This window comes from Chiloscyllium punctatum, chromosome 39, assembly GCF_047496795.1.
Source record: "Chiloscyllium punctatum isolate Juve2018m chromosome 39, sChiPun1.3, whole genome shotgun sequence".
Lineage (NCBI taxonomy): Eukaryota > Metazoa > Chordata > Chondrichthyes > Orectolobiformes > Hemiscylliidae > Chiloscyllium > Chiloscyllium punctatum.
In genome coordinates, this window is record NC_092777.1 from 52,557,988 (window position 1) to 52,570,637 (window position 12,650).

Here is a 12,650-nt window from a genome sequence, read left to right on the forward strand (position 1 = left end):
ATGTACGGAACTTGTGTGGGTTAGAATAGAACACGAAGTCTCTTCCATTAAGGTGGAGGTACCTCCACACATCCACTAGTCCCGACTCATCACGCATGTTCGCCAACTGTTTAGACTGCGTGGGTGTACCTGCCAGGCGCAGGTACCCTGTCAATCTCTGGATCTATTAGGCGATTAAAATCTTCTCCTATAATCGTACAGCGTACCCCAAAATTCATTAATTTAGCCACTGCAATTAGAAATTTAAGAGGGTGTGCCGAGAAAAAATATAAATTCAAAATTCCATACTCTTCTCCTTGTATTAGGGCTTTAAGAATGATAAACTGTCCATGTTCATCCTTAATCTGCTCCGTTACCTGGAAAGGGAGGTTCCTTCTTATCAGTACTCTACTCCTCTACTCTTAGAGCTGAAGGATGAGAAAAATACCGTCATAACGCTGGTGCTGCAGTTCCTTATCAGTTAGAGGGACATTGCCCTGCTGCATCTTTCCTTCCTAAGGTTTGATAAGATATTCTTTGGTTTAATAGGAGAATGGCTCCCCTTTATATTCCAGGTGCACCACCTGAACAAATCACTAGCCGTGGTGATCCAGGGCAGGCTGTTGTTTCCAGGAGGAAGGAGCTTATCTGAGGTGTGGCAAGCTACGAAGATATTAACTTTGAGATCAACTACAACTAAAAAAAAGCACTACAATTAACTGAACCAAACACCCAAATAACCCCAAGTTCGCTCGAGATCATTCCCCTCACTATCATCTTAACTCCCTCTAGCTGAGGCCGTGCCCTAGCCCCAGGCAATTCACAAATGAAGAACACCTGTTGTGGTTCTGTTCGCCGAGCTGGGAATTTGTCTTGCAAACGTTTCATCGCTTGTCTAGGTGACATCCTCAGTGCTTGGGTGCCTCCTGTGAAGCGCTTCTGTGCTGTTTTCTCCGGCATTTATAGTGGCCTGTCTCTGCCGCTTCCGGTTGTCAGTTCGAGCTGTCCGCTGTAGTGGTCGGTATATTGGGTCCAGGTCGATGTGTTTGTTGATAGATCCACCCCCAATACAAAATCAAAAAGACAGCAGTAATAAAAAAAGAGCCCTAGATAATACCCAACCAACCAATTTCTAAAATAATTCAAATTTTACATTTTTTACAACAAAACTGTACATAGAAAACCAATAACCACAAAAAAGGGAAGAGAGAAGTTGAACAAAAAAGGAGACAATAAAAAAAACCAATACCATTGTCTGCAACAATGTCCCCTCCTCTCCCACCCCGAATCAAGTCCTTCAATTCAAAGACTTCACAAAGCCTTTTCTGCAGAGTCAAAGTTATATATTGTCTCCCGATGGGCGAAACGCAACACGGCCGGGTAAGTCAAACAGCGTTGAATGTCAGGTCCCTTAAATTTTTCTTGACATCAAATGTCCTTCTCTTCTTAATTAGAACTGCTGAAAAGTCCTGAAAAAAGCATTATCTTTGAGCCTTTGTACATGAAAGCTTGTGAATTCCTTCCCAGTGTTCTTGCTGTTTCAATTATTAATTGCTTTTCTTTATAATACAGGAACGACACTAGACCATGCAGGGGCGTGGGTCCGGCCCGGACTTGTGCATTGCGATCCGATGGGCCCGCTCCACGCTTAACCAGGCCTGACTCCAACTCTAACTCCAGGAACTTCGGGAGCCACCCCTGCAAAAAGCTGATGAGGTCCTTGCCTTCCGGGAAACCCACGATCTGTAAGTTTTTCCTTTTATGTTTATTTTCCAGGTCATCAACTTGATCCTGAAGGACCCAAATCTAGTCTTTAACGTTCTGATTCTTCCTCGCAAGACCTCTGCTACGGTCTCAAATGCCGCAGTCCTCTCCTCCAGTGCCTCCATTCTTCAATCCAGCAGCTGGATTTCCTGTTCATGTTTTTTTAACATGGCAGATAGTGGCTCAACTGCTGCTTGAATCCACTCTAGAGTTTGGCAAACGCCTAGAGTAATTGCTATCCTGTTGGATCTAACGGGGCTGCTCTGGGAGTTTCAGCACTGGCTACAGACACCCCTGTACTCCTTTAGGCCCCTTTCCTTTATTCGACTTCATCCTGGCCTTATCCCACACGATTTCAGCAACTCCAAATAGTCAGCAAGTTTAAATTAAGACATTTTCCCCCCTTGGGGTAGTTGCTAAGGGGGGTGTGTGCGCGTGTGTGTATAAGCGTACACCTTGCCCGGGGGTATGGTACAGAGCTCAGCACAGCAGACCACTCAGACTGCTGCCATCTTGGATCTCAGTGTTTTTTTAAATGTAGCAAGATCACAATTTCAAATTATACTGCAGACACTTCTAAATTCTGATGTACTCATGAGCACAAAATCTGAAGTTTCCTCCCTTTGCTTCTAACCCTTGAATTCTAGTATCTCATGCAATCACTTTTTCATGTAAATTGACTCAGAAACAAGACAAGTGGATTACAAGAGGCACAATACCAGAGTGCAACCCATGTAAAGATGATTTTATTTTATTGGCATGCAGACTAAAAAATAAAGTAAAAGGTATTGTATTAAATCAAAAGAAACTTGGAAGTTGGTGCAGTCTTTAAAATGAGTTCACTGGAACTCATTGAGAGTTACACCAACAATGTTGCCTGATTCAAGCAGTTTCGGGTGTTGGGCAGTGGTGGTGGTGGTGGAAGAGAAGGAGGAGGAGGAGAGATGAGAAGAACACTAGATGCATCAGTTGTGTGCGTTCTTTCATATCGGGTAGTTTTTCCCCAGAGACAGTCCTTTGATGTTTTAATTGACTTATCATTGCACACTGAGCAACATGATTCATTCCTGGATAGTGGCTACAACCTGTACATGGACATTAGAGCAGAATCATCTAGCCTGCAAAGAGAAAATACCACAATCTTTCTCTCCCTTTCCTGTGTGGAGAAGTGACAGATAATCTCTCAGTAGCTGTTCTCACGCACCATTCCCCTGTAAGTGTTCTCTCTACAAATTGTCAATTGAAAGAAAGAAAAGGGGACAAGCTTTCTGAAAGAGGCAAATTCTCAAACAGTGCAAGACAGCATCAGTGTGCAAACAATCTCATCTCATTAAGAAATAACTGAGAACAGAAAGAAGCAAAAAACAATTCACGTGGTCCAAATTGGAGCTAGCAAACTTGTTCTCCTTGATTGTTTCCCACCCTTAATATTTGTCTTGTCTCTGAGAGTCTGCATGTCAGTGTTATTTTTAAAAAGTGGGAGAGTTTAACTTCTTAAGTTATGTGTTAGCATGTTGCTTTTCTGCCATTAGTTAAAAGCAGAGAATGAGAGATATGCCAAATGAGGCAACTCTGTGGTTTAATCAAATTTTCACATTTGGGACATTCCAGAATTGGTGAGCCTTGATTTCCAACACACTACTCCATTGAGTTGTGACACCTGTCTTAAGCAATGATCCACAGGCACACTTTTTCAAAAAGAGTGTTAGATTGTAATGAGGAGCTAAAATCAAATTCATATTTCTCTTTCCAAGGGCAAATAACACAACTCACTTTCATCCTCACATCTCCTACTCTGCCAAGATCAACTAATTCAGCTTAGAACATGATCCAGCTAGTATAATTCATTCGACTCAATGTTACATATACGTCTACTTCACTGGGAAAACATTCATACACATTATTTGGCCAGACAGCTAAACACATTGAGGGAAATTTCCATTAAAAGAAGCACTCTTCAATATTATTTAAACACGTAAAGAGTTGTCGTGTAGTATAAAGCCGAACAGCAAATGCTGCTCACCACTCTCAAACCAGAATTTATTTCATGTGTCATTAACTTATAATTTCAATTGACAAACAGTTGTCTTTTCATTAAGACAACAAAAATAAAAGTTCTGGAATAATTTTTGTGAACATTTTACAAGCTTTTAATAGCAGCCAACATCAATAAACCCATACATACCTGCTGGAGACTCACTTGTGATGGATGCCAAAGTTGTGAAGAGAAGGCCACAAGTCAGTTTGGTGTCTGGCACCTTTCCTTCAGTTGACGTATAAAACACTGCTTGAGCCTGATACAACGTGGTGGCTAACAGTTCAACCAGTGAGCATACCTGTGCCTTAATACCAGCACCTAAAGACATTGGAAAAAATTCACTTGGGCACATTTCAAAACATGAATTAGCTTTTGAATCCTTAAGAGTACCAGTGAGATACAACAGACTCCTCAATGCAATAGAATCAAATAGCTGGTTACTGGATAATTAATTTTCATTACAGGTTTCCATTTTAACTTTTATAAAGACTAGATTCAAGCACTTCCTCCTTTTTCTCCAGAATTAGATCTCAGCTTGGTGCTCACCATGGTGTGGTTGGTTAAGTAACTGCTGAATTGCTGATTTCCTAGCTAAAAGAAAATCAGCGAGAGCTTGACGCGGTGAACTATCTTCCAGCAGCATTATGGCACACAGAGCTTCTGCAATAGCTTGATCTGATATCGCTCGGCCCTTCAGGAGTGTTTTACTCTCTTGTAAAATAGATGCTCTGACAGGGGGGAAAAGAATCAAACATATTTAGAAACTTCACAACTTTTTTGTTAACTTCACAGATAATTAATGCCAGGCCTCAAGCAGATATTTCAACCTTCATAACTTGTTGAAAAAAAAAAATCAAGAGCTAATTCTCCCGATAAAGATAAAGAGCTGAATAATTAAGAGCAGTGAAAGGTAAATACCTGTGGTAAGCCTGGATTCAAATCCTACCTGCTCCAGAGGTGTGTCATAGCACATCTGAACAGGTTGCCACAAGAGCCCAAATACTCTAACCAGAGGTGGTGTCCCTACCTGAGCCAGGAGACCTGGGTTCAAACCCCACCAGCTCCAGAGGTGTATAATAACATGTCTGAACAGAATGATTAGAAAATATCTAACAATGAGAATGTAGGCTCTTGTGATACAGTAGGGAAGTGTCCCAAAGTCTGGGCCAAGAGGCCCCAGATTCAAGCCCCGTCTGCTCCAGATGTACTGTAACCTCTAAGAAAGTATCTAAGAATGAGAACATGCATGCTTCTGTTTATCCAAAAAACCTGATAAATTGTACATAAATAACTTAAATTCTGAGTAATTTATTGCATGATTTGGCATCAAAACAAATAGTTGTAGCTGTTAGCCCCAGTATAATTGTTGCATATAGACTGAGTATTTACAGTATAACTATATTCATGGCTTATTATATTTCTATTCAGGTGGTGGCGATGGTGTAATGATATTTCCAATGGACTAGTAACCCATAGCCCCATCTTAATAATATGGGGACATGGAATCAACATGGCAAATGATGAAATTTGATTTCAATTAATAATTCTCATATCACAAAAACTAGAATAATGGTAATCAGAAACTATTGTCTTTAAACTAATGTAATTCATTTATGTTCTTTCGGGAAGGAAAATCTGCTATCCTCACCTGATCTGGCCTACAGGTGACTTCAGAGCCACAATCACATGTTTGATTCTCTAGTGCCCTCTGAATCATTGAGCAAGTCACACTGTTTAAAGGCAATCATCAAATGGCAGTTTTGCCAGTAGCACGCACATTCCATGAAAGAAAAAAAGCCTGTGAAATCTTAAACAAAAATGTCAGAAGGCTAGGAAATGAGTGCAGCCACACCGATTATCAGCTACTGCTATGGAAACTTGGAGCAAACCTCAAGCATAGGCTAGTTCTTTAGAAAAATGTCTGGCACTTTCAATCAAGTGTTTTGAGGCTAGCTGGACCCAAAGAATTGAAAGAAAAAAAAACTTTGTGGACAATTATTCAGTGTATAGCTGAAAGGTTTTTTCTTCCACCCAACTATAAAATCCAGCAATAAATCAGATCATTTCCACCAAGATAAACAATTCTTTACTGAGGAACTGAGAACCACAGAGGAATAAACCAAAAAGTTGTACACTCTGCTGTAAAACATTATGCTAGTTCATTTTCTAATCAGAAGTAAAATCTTAGATCCAAGGTTGGCTAGGTTTCCCAACCTCCTGAAAGCACTCAAAGTATCTGGCATATCTGACTGACATCCATGCAGTCATCTGTTGATATCTTTACAAGTTTACCAAGCATGACGTTTGGCTGTAATACAAAAAGGAACAGTCCCAAACTGCTACCTCTGGCTGGTACCCCATCGATCACTCAGTAGAACCAATATAAAGTCAAATTTGAGCTCAGAATAGCTAGATCCTATCGCATGGAGAAAAGCACTACATCTTCTCAAACAGGTTACAGCTGGGCTCTGTCTTACAGTCTTGGTTTCTTGTAGAATTAGCAAATAAGCACAATGCTTCAGTAAATGTGGATGACCAAGGAGATGGAAAACCTTTGCTGACTTGTTAATGTAAAATTATGACAGTCAGCTGGAAAAGTGTCACATGACGGAGTAGTTGGTAATAACACCAAGAGGAACAAAATGGGTATAGGGCCTTTAGTATCCAAAGGTGATTGAAAATAATACAATACTACGTTCCGGAACAGTTGGAAGAGAAATATTACAAGTATATTTAGAAATTAGAAGCAGTGGAAAAATTAATGTTAAATAATAGTTGAGAACGATGATAACATTGCACACCTGTCCACAAAAGTACCTGCTCTTTTCAGTTGCAAATAATAAATGCTTGATAATGTTTGATAAGGAGTCTTAAATAAAATCATCTAAAATCACTCCAGCTGAAAAATGATGCTGTGACTTAAGTTACCCAAAGAAAAAGCTCAATATTTGAGACACTGAGTCACAGAGTTTTTACAGTAGGAAGAAAACCCTTTGGCTCATCATGTCCACACCAGACATTAGGCATCTATCTATTCTAATTTCATGTCTTAACAATTGGCCCAAAGCCTACTGTGTGATGCCATTTCAAGTATTTATTTAAATAGATTTAAACTTCTTAATGGTACATACCACTACCACTCTGTTAGGCAGAAAGTTCCACATACCCAATAACTTCTTGATTAAAAACAAATCCCCTCTAAACCTCCTGCTCCTTACCTTTAAAATATGGCCCCTGTTATTTACCCCTCGAAAGGGAAATATTTCACCCCATTTGCACCCCTCAGAACTTTGTATACCTCAACCAGGTACCCTCCTCAGCCTTCTCTGATCGAAGGAAAACAACCCGTCTATACTTTTCTCATAGGTGAATCACTTTTAAGGCCAAGGATCTCCTTTGCATGCTCTCACGTGCAATCATATCCTTCCTTTAGTGTAGCAACCAGAACTTTATTCCAGTTGTGGCCAAACTGTTTATATGTAGCTCCAACCAAACGTCTTTGCTCTTGTATTCAATACCTTTACTAATAAAAGTTAGGATACCAATGTTTTCTTAACTACCTGTCCTCTTGTGTTCCAAGGATCGATGGGCATGCACACCAAGATCCCTCTCATCCTTTGTACTTCAAAGGGTCTTATCATAAAACGTACATTGTCAAAAATGCATCATCTCACACCTTCCACAATTAAATCTCATTTGCCACTTTCATCTGACTAGCCCATCTATATCATCCAGTAATCGAAGGCTTTCCTCCTCGCCTTTCACCACAACATTAATTTTTACACACCATAAATGCAAGAGACCCTGCACTGGGCACAGACAGAAAAACACCCTTCAACTACCACCTTCTGCTTCCTTTCACTAAATCAATTTTAAATTCAATTACCAAAATCACCATGGACTCTTAGTTCCCAAACCAGCCTGCTTATGAAACCTTACTAACATCTACATTAATGGCTTAATGATTGCCACTGCAGCCTCACAGTGCCAGACACCCAGGTTCGATTTCAGCTCGGATGACTGTGAAATTTGCATATTCTCACCCTCTACGCGTAGATTTCTTCTGGGTTCTCTGATTTCCCCCCAGAGTCTAAAAGGTGTGCAGGTTAGGTCGACTGGCCATGCTAAATTTCCCTCTACTATACAGGATGTGAAGGTTAGGTGGATTAGCCACTGTAAATGTAGAGTTACAGGGAGAGAGTGGGAGGGACTGGGTCGGAGTGGTCAGTGTGGAATCCAAGAGCCAAAAAGCCTCTTTCTACAGAATAGAGATTCTATGGAACCATGTCAACGACAGTACTGTCAACTACACACCCAATCACTTTCTTGAAAAATTAAAATCACCCAAAACGACAAAACCATGATTTCCAACTGGAGATTAATTCGGTCTCTCAGAACTATTTTCCCCCCCAATAGCTCCCCTATCACTGATGTTAGACCCAGTGGTCTGGCCTTATTGTTTACTGGTTTATTTCTTCTTGAATAATGGTACTACTCCTGTGACCCGGGAGGATTCGAAAATTAATGGCCAAGCCCCTGAAATCTCCTTCCTTACCTCTCACAGCAGCCAAGCATACATCTCCACCAAACCCTTGGTAGCCCCCCCCCCTCCCCCCCGCCAAACTAGCTTGTTCAAGTCCTCAATTCCTGTACCTAAATCATCCTTCTCAACAATGTATACAGTACTCATTTAAAAAGTCAACTATGCCCCTGGCTCACCCAGCAGGTTGCCAATTTGATCCCTGATGGGCCCCACACTTTATCTTGTTATTCTCTTGCCCCTAACATACTTATAAAACACCTCTGGGTTTTCATTAATGTTACTCAACAGTATTTCATTCATGGGCCTTCTCCCTACTAATTTAGTTTTTAAGAAACCGCCCTGCACATTCTATATGCCTCAAGGGCATCCATTGTTCTGAGCCTGCAATATCTGTCAAAGGAAAAGTTTATGGCAAAGGGTCAGTTAGACTCGAAACGTCAGCTCTTTTCTCTCCTTACAGATGCTGCCAGACCTGCTGAGATTTTCCAGCATTTTCTCCTTTCGTTTCAGATTCCAGCATTCGCAGTAATTTGCTGTTATAAACCTTTTCTTCCTTATCTAATCCTGTACATCCCCTGACATCCAAGGTCCTCTGAAGTTATTGATCCCACCCTTCACCTTTATGGGAACACATTGATCCTGCAGTCTTACTATTACTTTACTGAATGACTTCCACTAACCTGATGTGGAATTTCCTTCAAATAGCTGCTCCCAATCCACTCTGACCGGGTGCTGTCTTAGCTGGCCTTCCCCAGTTCAGAACACTTCTGGTCCAGCTTTACCATTATCTCTAATTAGCTTAAATCTTATTAATTTCTGTGAAAATAACTGTAATGCACCCCCACTGACATATCTACCACTTGCCCAGCTTCATTACCAAAAAGTAGTTCAGCACACCCCCCCAAAAAAGTGTCATTACTCAAGAGATGTTTAACAATTGAAAATCAAACACTCTGAGATCATAACAAGAGCTCAATTACATCAGAGTTGCTTGTAGTTCTTCAATTTGTATTCACAAATACGTTCCAGACACAAAACTACATTTCCATTTCTCTACAAATTAAATGCTAGCAAATAATCACATCTCCTGTTTTATGAAAGCTTTGTTTATGCCAGGACTGAAACTCTGCCTCTTGATCAATGAAGTTCAAGCCCAGAGTTTCTCACTATTTCTCAATAAGATCATTGGAACTAAGTGTTCACCTGTGGGAAATGTTGGAATTGGAAAGCTTGCTGTCATACCTCTAAATATTTCCTTATCTTCTGTTATGTTATGCCATAATGACCTTTGAGGAGAAAGTGAGGTCTGCAGATGCTGGAGATCAGAGCTGAAAATGTGTTGCTGGAAAGGCGCAGCAGGTCAGGCAGCATCCAAGGAACAGGAGAATCGACGTTTCGGGCATGAGCCCTTCTTCAGGAATCAGCTTTTGTCATTTATCAAACCTGATTTTAAAATCATGATAATCTATAAAGGGAAACAATTTCACTCGTGTCGAGCCAAAATTGGAAACCATGTGTAAAGCTCAGCCACAAGCACTCTTACTCAAGTCACCAAAATTGATATTAAACAAATTGATACAGAAAAGTTTTTACTTGTGACTAACCTGAAATGACCTGCTGCTGCTACTTGTCGAACAAGGATGGGAAAGCGGGCCAGGACAGGACTGTAGTAGGAACCAGAGGAGTCCAACTGAAGGATACTATGAATGTGGCAACACAGCAGATACATTTGAGCAGCATGGAGATATTGTGATGATTCTAATGCACTCCAAATTTTTTCAGGCATATTTAGAAGGAGCTTGATCTGTGCTGCCATACTGTAGAATTTCTCCTGAGATTGTTGCTGTGCCTGAAGTAGAAATATAAAATCACTCTGTATTTTACATCACCAGTGCTCACACCTTAGTAACATTGTTTAAAGATCAAGTCAGACAGGATCATAAGACCTTTATCATTATAAATGTTGACTGATCTTTTTCTTATTCTTGCTTTTAACCAGATTTCATCCACCATCAGAACATCCCCTGCAATCACATTTCATCAAAGTTTGATACCCCTCATGTCTCAGGGTGCTATTGCTGCTCTCCATCCTTTCCCAGTCCTAGAGATATGCTGTCCACAACAGAACTAATTATGATGATGAAATCAGTTTTAATTTGCCAGAGTTTTCTCCAATTAAATACAATCAAATGGATGCTGGTCTTTGTACCTCCAGACATGACACATGCCTCTTTGGTCTGAAAGACATCCTTTCCACAAGATTTACTAAAGAACTCAAAAGTAAGCAATATTGATGACCTAATTCGTAAGCAAACTTCAAAATCATACAGAATACAATGCAAGATGGCTCCCTAACTAGATGTTTACTCCCAGGTCTCTCTCTTTTGCAATTTGGTTCTGTCAACACCCCCATTGTTGAAGTCGAGCATCTGACCCCATTATAATCGATCCCATAAAAAGTACATAATATGTTTCTGCACTTCTGCTGCAAGCTCATGCCACCTGGTTTTAAAACCATCATCCCTACCTCCACTGTTTCGAGACTCAAATGTTTCAAAACTTTCTTCGTTAGTTTTCCATTCAACCCATAAATTAACTTCAACCCAGCTACTGCATAGCCTTTCCAGGTTTAAATGCTTCCATGGCCTCACTACTTCCAATCTCTAATACTTTCTAGCTCTTCAGGCAACACCTCTTCCTTCGACGACAGGTCCACACACACGTTGATCTTCTGTCCAACCTTCTACTGGTGCCTACAACTTCAGTCCCTACCTAAGCAATACAATGGAAATCCCCTCATAAATCTTTCTATTTCTTTAGCAAAGCGTTTTCTTAACACTTTTAGTACAGAATCCATTTATTTAAAAATTACATTGCTTGAAATTTTCTACGTTAAAGAGGTGTCATATAAATACAAACTTGTGTACTGTCAACATTTTCCATTTCAAACATCATTTTTCTCTGCCAATAGCAGCTGCTCAAATCCACATCAATATTTGTGGGATCACTCAAATCAACTTCGTGAAACCTTTCAGGATGATTCAACACAAATTCAAATTCAGCTAAAGACTGCTATCTACATTCTAATTCACACTAACTCTCAAGCATTTATGTCAGCATTCTTTATATAAATAATCTAAATATTCCTGAACTCCACTCTCATTGATATGTCTTACTGACTTTCCAAAATATCACAGTTGGAGGGATTTGGGCCAGGTGTGGGCAGGTGGGACTAGTTTGGGGTGGGATGTGTGGTCGGCATGGACAGCTTGGAGGGAAGGGTCAGTTTCCATGCTGTACATCTCTATGACTCTATAAGAGTAAGACTGACAAACCTACAACAAAATTATTTTATTTTTGATCTCATGATCATTCTCCCACTCTATCTCCTATCCCTCAACTCCCCAAGCATCTAAAATTATACTATCAGCGCTCTGGGGTAGAGATTTCCAAAAATTCACAACCCCTTCGACTGAAGATATGACCTGTTGGCAGTCCAAAGCGATCGAGCCCTACTCCTGAAACTGTGTCCCCAAAGTATTGACTTCGAAAGCCTGAAACGAACTCTGCCTATCTCCTCTCAGTGATGCAGCTGGACCAGCAAAGCAGTTTGTCTTCACTTCAGATTTCACGCCTCCGCAGCGTTTTGCCTTTAGCTCTTAATTTCTGCAGCCAAGGGGTGAGGCAAGAGGGGAAAAGAGCCCGAGGGCCAAAACTCCAACGAGGGGGAACCAGCTGCTGGAAGGTGTTGGCACTGCTGCAGGGATAGCTTTTCCCCCTGTTGTGGAGGTGGTTCCTCTGGGTACTGTGCAGAGGCGAGGCACACACACACCTGACTGCGCTTGGCTGGGAGAGGAGGAGGTGCCCTGCCGGGCCCGGATGGTTTGATGCGGGTGCAGTACTCGTACATGTCCCGCACCGAGCTGACCACCTTCTCGGAGCACAGCCTCATGTCGGTGATGGTGTCGGCCGCCTCGATCAGGTCGCGGTACCTCTCGCCCACCATCTGGCGCAGCTCCTCCTTCTTGTGCTCGATCTCAGCGCGGACCCTCCGCTCCACCTGCCGGATCTCCTCGGTGCCGTAGCGCTCGAACAGGGAGCCGGGGTCCTGGATGTCGCTCACCCGCAGGTTCCTGGCGGACACCGCCATGGTACCTCCCTCACCCCTCCCAGGGGACAGTCAAGGTGGCACACTCCCTCCTACGCCAAGAGCCGTCGCCAGGCCCAAACCTAGGCCTGAAGCTGTCGAGCCTTCCGCTTGGAAAGCCTCGAGCCGCAGCTCTCCACCTCCAGAGCAGCGCTACCCGTAAACAGACGTGGCCCTCC

The 12,650-nt window shown here is 41.7% G+C and overlaps 1 protein-coding gene across 5 annotated transcripts in view; it reads right to left on the minus strand.

The window, feature by feature from the left end:
• cog1 (component of oligomeric golgi complex 1) overlaps positions 1–12,621 on the minus strand; it is a 43,286-nt gene extending 30,665 nt beyond the window's left edge. For 2 of the 5 annotated variants that reach the window (XM_072558702.1, XM_072558701.1), the window contains exons 1-4: positions 12,157–12,618; positions 9,929–10,173; positions 4,328–4,509; positions 3,929–4,099 (exon numbers count right to left, since the gene is read on the minus strand). In XM_072558702.1, the coding sequence (XP_072414803.1) occupies positions 3,929–4,099; positions 4,328–4,509; positions 9,929–10,173; positions 12,157–12,474 (916 nt within the window). In that variant the 5' untranslated portion in view covers positions 12,475–12,618. Of the gene's footprint in view, positions 1–3,928; positions 4,100–4,327; positions 4,510–9,928; positions 10,174–12,156 lie in introns of all 5 variants that reach the window. The other 3 variants (XM_072558703.1, XM_072558704.1, XM_072558705.1) reach the window with 3 other exon arrangements.
• Between the last annotated feature and the right edge of the window lie 29 nt (positions 12,622–12,650).